The 7,236-nt window shown below is 56.2% G+C and overlaps 1 protein-coding gene across 1 annotated transcript; it reads left to right on the top strand.

Moving 5' to 3' along the window:
• Positions 1-2,013: 2,013 nt before the first annotated feature.
• On the top strand, positions 2,014-6,939 carry ACY3 (aminoacylase 3). The gene is given in 8 exon segments (XM_053743493.1): positions 2,014-2,110; positions 2,113-2,201; positions 3,620-3,678; positions 3,902-3,972; positions 4,081-4,145; positions 4,147-4,180; positions 4,252-4,341; positions 6,776-6,939. Coding segments are annotated over 8 exon segments (669 nt in total).
• Positions 6,940-7,236: the final 297 nt, after the last annotated feature.

Here is a 7,236-nt window from a genome sequence, read left to right on the forward strand (position 1 = left end):
CTTCTCTGAGCCTCTGTCTCCGTGTCTTGCAGCATGAGGTTCCCACCTACTTCTTACAGTTGGTGAGCATGTCAGATGGGATCATTTGTGTCTGGGGCCAGGGGCTCCCACCCCGAGACACAGTGGGGTCCAGACGCTCACGCACACTGAGCCAGCATTGGGCCGAGGCCCTGGCTGCAGTTCCCCCTGGCCACACATCTCCCAGAGCTTCCCAGGGCTCTGTCACAACCCCAAGGTTTGTGACAGCAGCTTCTTCCCATCCAGCAATCATGGCACACTGCTGCCCTGAGGCTTGAGGGTGGCCCGGGGGTCTCTTAGGGCTCAGGGCAGCACTTCAGCCATAGGTGCTGTTTCCACTGTCCAGAGTGGGCCTTTAAGAAAAATAACAATATGGGTAAGTCCTCCTCCCACCCCAACCCTAGGACACCAGGCCAGCAGGGAGGAGGGGCAGGGTGGTTCCGGGGTACACGGAGGAACAGGCGATGTGATGAGGGCGCTGGGAGAGGCCAGCAGGAGGGGGAGTCAATCCGGGTCAGGATGGTGGACCACCGGACAGAGGGTCCCAAAGCCACTCCAGAGACCCTGGGTCTGGCTCCCAGCTCACGTGGCTCTCCTGAGCCAAGCCTTCCAATTTGATGGGTTGGTCCAGGTCCTGGCCCTTCCTGGGCCTCGGTTTCCCCACCTGCAGTGAAGAAGTTGGACCCCGTGGTACTCAGGACGCTGCCACCCTCAGTCACACCAGGGTCTGCTCTGCGCATGCCTGTTCTCCAAGCTTGCCCCACGCTTTGCCCCTCGCTTCTCCCGGCTCCCCGGGCCCAGGAGGGAGCCTCACCCCCATTTCATAGGCAGGAGTCAAGGCCCAGAGAGGGCCACTGACTCTCCACAAGTCACACAGCCTGTCAGGGAGGGCTGTCAGAGCCAGTGGGGGTTAGGAGCCCCCCTTTATTCCATTTTTGGCTGCCCCCGGGCATATGGCATTCTCAGGCCAGGGATCCTTTTTTGGCCGCTCCTTGGCGTATGGAGTTCCCAGGCCAAGGATCAGATCTGAGCTGCAGTTGCCGCCCTCATCGGATCATGTAACCAGCTGTGCTGGGCTGGGGATCGAACCTACATCTTGGTGCTGCAGAGATGCCACAGATCCCCTTGAGCCACAGAGGGAACTCCCATCTGAGGCTTTAAAGAGTCACTGCAAGTAATTCCCCAAGGCCATGTGCATCTCCCCAGGGAAGCCCCACCTGGCCCCGGGAGGTGGGGATGCTCTGATTCCCAGAGGAGGGGCCAAGGGCAAGGGCGGGAGCCTGGCTGCAAGACCTGGACTCACTGGGCTATGACAGCTGTGTGAGGTAGAGCCAGCAGAGACCCCAGCAGCTCCTCTGGGTGGATCTCAGTCCCCCCCTCCCCTATCCTGCCCGTCCCCTCCTCTCCACCAACTCAACACAAACACTTCCTGCCCTGGGATCTCCTGGCCCATAAATACCCATCGGTCCGGGAGATGCCCAGCTCAGCCCAGGAAGCTGAGACCCTACGGCCCCTCCCTAAGGCCCCAGCACCAGCTCAGAGGAGCACAAGGGATGGGCCTGAGGGAGCCGGAGTCGCCTGGAACCCGACACTCCACAGCCAGCTCCTGTGACACTGCCCTCTCCACAGCCGTGCCCGCATCCGCATCTGTAAAACAGGAGCACGGCCCTCTGCTAAGGGAGTGCCATCCGTCTCCCCAAGTCTGGGCCCCTTTTCTAAACTTGGAGAAAGAAACTCCTTCTCTCCAAAGGGAGCAGGGAAGTGGTTTCCTAAGATGGGGGTGGGCAGTGCTCACCCGCGAGGGAAGGATGCTAACAGAGGGACGAAGCTGACACCTGGGCCACTGAGGGGCAGGGGGGACAAAGCCGAGCTGACATCCAGCCACCCTGCCTGGCCTGGGCTCCTCCAGCCTCAGACAGCTCACCACTGCCAGCCCAGCTCTCTCCAATGTTGCCTAAGCAGGCCCACCCACCAGTGGCGTCACCTCACACCATGATGGGCTCACTGCTGGTGCCCTGAGGGGCCCTGCGCCAAGTGGCAGTGACCCCGGGCACCCATGGCAATGAGATGGCTGGGGTCTACCTGACCCAGCACTGCTTCTGGCCCCAGGGGAGCTGCAGAAACCTAGCTTCGCCTCCATGCCTGTGCCAGCCAAGCCAGGGGTCACAGCCACCTGGCTCCAAGTGGGCAGTGACCTTGACCACATCCTTGTCAGCTCCTTCCTCAGGGGGCATTCCTCTGCCTGCAATGCCCATTTCTCCATTTTCAGTTTAGAGAAATCCCGATTGATGCCACCTCCTCCAGGAAGACCTTCCTGATCCCAGGCTGAGATGGGCCCTCCTCTGTGTTCTCTAGACCCTGGGGTTGCCTCAGGTCAGCCCCACCGGCTGTGTTTACCCAACCACTGTTTACACCTGCCTTTAGTGGATGGACACTGGCCCAGCGTCTCTCTGAGCCAAGCTCTGGCCAGCTCGGGTGAGAGAATGGGGACTCGAACCAAGGCGCTGTCCTCAGCTTATTGCAGGAGACAGAGGACGGACCCAACAGCCACAAACCAGGAAGCTAAATGCAGAGGCGAGGGCAAGGATCTAACTTGGCCAGGGGCAGTCAGGGAAGGCTTCCTGAAGGAGGCGGGAATCTCAGCCAAGCCTCAAAGGGTGAGTCTAGGAATTCCCACTGTGCGCAATGGGATCAGCGATGCCTCTGCGGCAACAGGACACAGGTTCAGGACACAGGCCTGGCACCATGGGTTAAAGGATTCGAATCTGATCCCTGGCCCAGGAACTCCTATGCCACAGGGAGGCCGAAAAAGAAAAAAAAGGGAGGGTGAGTATGAATTAATCAGGTGAAGAGAGGAAAGAAGGAGCTTCCAGAGACTGGGCAGCAGGCTCAAGGTTGAAGGTGAGGCTAGCGCGGGGCTTGGAGGTGTGGCTGGTGTGAGAGCTTACAAGGCAGGTGGGCAGGGCCAGGCTGAGGGTTTAGGGCCAGACCTAGGGTTTACGGCGCCCCCATGAGCCCGTGAGCTGCTGCTGCAGGGTCTCAGCGGCTGCCTTCAGCAAGAGGCTGCCTCCCTCTCCACTGAACCTCTGTCACCGACAGAGACCACAGGCGCCTGCCAGGGCCGCTCTGAATGACACATTGGAGATGACAAAGGCCCAAGAAATGAACCGGCTGCTGGGGCTCAGGCTGGGCCTTCTCTTCCTTCTTACCTTCCTTTCTCTCTCTCTCTTTCTTTCTCCCCCCGCCCCCGGCTTCCTTCTTTCTTTCTCTTTTTAGGGTCACATGTGCTGTGCATGGAAATTCCCAGGCTAGGGGTTGAACTGGAGCTGTAGCCACTAGCCTACACCACAGCCACTGCCATGCCAGACCCGAGCTGCATCTGTGGCCTACGCTGCAGCTCACGGCAGCACCAGAACCTTAACCCGCTGAGCAAGACCAGGAATTGAACCTGCATCCTCATGGATACTAGCTGGGTTCTTAACCCACTGAGCCACAACAGGAACTCCTGGGCCTTCTATTTCATCTGTCTTTCACAACACCACAGCCTCATCTTGGGCGGCACCCACAACGTTTATGCCATGCACCTGTGCCACCACTCCAGGTGGCCCTGGCTCCCCAGAGGACGGCAGAGAAGGGTGGGGGAAGGGGGCAGAGGGGATGGTGAGGGCGCCTCCCCTGCTTGGCTTCAGTCCCCAGGGCTTGCCACCTGCACGTGCTCCAGGTGGGCATCTGCTGTCCGTCCCCCGGGCCCCCCCGCCCGCCCCCCCCAGGAAGGCAGAGGGAGGAGGGTGCGCCCTCCATTCTCTTCCTCCTCATCCCACCCTTGCTTCAGCTGTTTCCCACCCCCGGTCCCAGCTGCAGAGCCCTGAACGGTCCTACCCAGGTCCTCCTGCACCATCGACCGGGAAGAGGAAAGTTACAGCGCACACTCAGTAGCTAAGAACCGCGGGAGAAGTGGGCGTGGCCCAAATGGGCGGGGCCAGAGATGGGCGGGGTCAGGGGCCTTAGGTCTGGAGCGCAGCCTCTCGGGTATCCCCTGACCCCTTTCTTCTCTGTCCTCAGCCCCGGAGCTGGGCGCTCGCCTAGCTGGGGCCAACTTTTTCACCAGGATGAAGGCACTTGTAGCTTGAAGCTCTGGGCTTCATCGAGCTGTTCAACCAGGGCGAGACCCTCGGGAACTTGCTAGGAAACTGAGGCCCAGAGAGGAAAGGGCCTGGCCCAGGGACAAAGGAGGGTCGGGCTCCCAGCATGGCTTTCCAGCCTTTGCGATGGAAGCGCGTAGAACCGTGAGCCCCATGGAATTCCCACGCACCGAGTCACAGGGTCATCAGCCCCTCAGAATCAGAAGCAGGACAGGAGGCTGGGTCCCCATGTCCCACTCCTACTGTCTCCCCGGGATCGCCGCAAGCCGGCCTGGCACCGGCGCCGCAGTGATCCTCAGAGCGCCTGCGGAGGCAGGAGGGGGCTCCTCAGCTGCGTGGACACGCCTCCCTCGCCCCAGAAGGCAGAGGGAGGGAGGGGATTGGGGTAGGTCCGACCCAATTCACCCGCTTAGAGCTACAAATACAGAACTCTCTTGGAGTTCCCTGGTGGCCTGGCGCTTAAAGGATCCAGCATTGTCACTGCTATGGCTCAGGTCACTGCTGTAGCACAGCTTCGATCCCCGGCCTTGGAAAAAATGCAAATACAGAACCCCTTCTTTAATTAAACCCTCCAATTAATTCCGCGAGCATATGCACATTAACAGAGAATCCAGCATCTCCCGCTCCAGGACGCCCCCTCCTCAGAGTTACGGGAACTGGGTAACCCGGCTTCGCCACCTAGCGAGCAGAAGGGGAAGATCGGGCAGCCCACCACTGCTGTTCTGCGTTCTGCCACATGGGGCCGCTGTCGAAACCCCTCCAGGGGCCTTTGTGTTCTGCAGTCCCAGGCCGCTGGGCTGTTCCCCAAGCCCCCCTACTGGCCTTCTTAGGTGGGAGGAGCTTCAGAGGGGCCACCCGCTCTGTTGGCACCTGTCCTCCCCCACCTACCGCAGAGTGCTGCCCCTCCAGGATGAGCCTTTGTGGGCCAGCAGGGTCCTCAGGTGGGGCCATGTCCCCAGGAGCAGAAGTGACCAACCAATGCTGATCCTCTGCAGGGATGAGTTTCTGTCTTAGAGGCCTTCACCTCCTTCCATTGGCAGGCCTGCCTGTCCCAGGGTAGGCAGAGCCTGGCTCCCAGGGCAAGCAGAACCCCCAGCCGAGGGCACAGCAAAGTATGGGCACAAAAGACAGAAAAATTTTAGGAAGAATTTTTTTTGGTTGCACCGTGGCATGTGGAAGTTCCTAGAACAGGGATCAAACCTGTGCAGTGACAGCACAGAATCCTTAACTCTCTGTCCCACAAGGGAACTCCCAGGAAGAACTTGATATTTCAAAAATTTGGTCCAAACGGCCAAATAACAATCATAGGAAAAATTAGAACCCGCCTGGATGTGTTTGCTCTTATTACAGCTGCCCGTTTTATTTTAGGGGTTAAGTTATTTGTAACAACATGATATGTATAAATGCAATAAAACTCATTGAGTAATAATAAAAAATTAAGTGTGTCTATTATAGATAGAATTTAATTGGATTTGTTCGTTTGGTTGTGTGTGTGTGTGTATGTGGTGTCTTTTGTCTATTTAGGGCTGCCCCCATGGCATATGGAGGTTCCCAGGCTAAGGGTCAGACTGGAGCTGGAGCTGCGGGCCTACCCACAGCCATGGCAACGCGGGATCCTTAACCCACTGAGCTAGGCCAGGGATCGAACCTGTGTCCTCATGGATATTAGTCGGGTTCGTTAACCACTGAGCCACGACAGGAACTCCTGGATTTGTAAACTCAATCTGAGACTCTGCCTTCTGATTTATGCTTAATCCTTTTGCATTTGATGTAATTATTGACATGACTGGATTTATCGCTGCCGTTTTGCTATTTGGTTTTTTAAATTTTCAATTATTTTACTTTGAGGTATACAATAAGCTACAAGGATATATTGTACAACATGGGGAATACAGCAATATTTTTAATAACTATAAATGGAGCATGACCTTTAAAAATTAAAAAGTGAATCACTATGTTATATACCTGTAACTTACATGATACTGTACAGCGGCTCTACTTCAATAAAATTTATTGTACTTTGCAACCTGAAAAAAAAATTATATGGTGGAGGGGCACCGTCCTTTCAGGGTATAGGGCTAGAGTCCCATCTTCCTTGCAAATGCTAAGTAATAGTCATTTTGAGTGATTTTGCACACAATTTAAAAATTCATTTAATAAACTTTTATATAGTTTTCATTGTGTGTCAGATACTCTTAAGCACTAGTAAATGTTTAACCCTCAGGATGGTAAGAGGAGATATTATAATTTACAGATGAGGAAACTGAGGAACAGAAAGGTTAAGTGAATTGCTCAAGATCACACAGCTAGCAAGGATTTGAACCCAGGCTTCACCATCTGTGCCCACAACTACAAGGGGACACTTCCACAATGATAAGCATCTTTCACAGGTGACTGGTGTCTCCATTTTTGGACACAGAGCCAGTTGGCATCTGCAGACACCCCAGTGGCTTTGACTGAGGAAGAGGAGGCGTGAGTGGACACGGCCGTGAGTGAGGGTCTTCTTTTAGGCAGTTCCTGCTGGGGTCGCCCCCACCAAAGCCAGGGCAGAAGTTGGCCCCAGCAACCTTGGCTCTTGGCTCTCCACCTAGGACTGAGACTTTGAGCCCCTGCAGCCTGGTGCACACATCTTTATAAAGGGGAGTCCGCCGTGTACCCCGTATTCATCAGCGAGGCTGCCTAGCACAAGAAAGGCATTGCCTTCATCCAGACGGAGACGCTCACGTTCTCCACGCCTCCCCTGCCCGCCCTGGCATCCAGCCCCAACCTGGGTCCCTAACCCAGGCCACACCTGCCCAGCCTTAGCCCTCTCTTCTTTTTTTTTTTTCTTTTTAGGGCCCTGGGAATGTGGACGTTCCCAGGCTAGGGTTCCAATCAGAGCTGCACCTGCTGGCCTGCACCACAGCCACAGCAATGCCAGATCCGGGCCACATCTGTGACCTGCATCGCAACTCATGGCAATGCCAGATGTTTAACCCCCTGAGTGAGGCCAGGAATCGAACCTGCATCCTCATGGATATTAATCAGATTCTTAAGCTGCTGAGCCACAACAGGGACTCCTCAGCCTTCTCTTCTG

The sequence above is a fragment of the Phacochoerus africanus genome, chromosome 4 (assembly GCF_016906955.1).
Source record: "Phacochoerus africanus isolate WHEZ1 chromosome 4, ROS_Pafr_v1, whole genome shotgun sequence".
In the NCBI taxonomy this organism is placed as follows: Eukaryota; Metazoa; Chordata; class Mammalia; order Artiodactyla; family Suidae; genus Phacochoerus; species Phacochoerus africanus.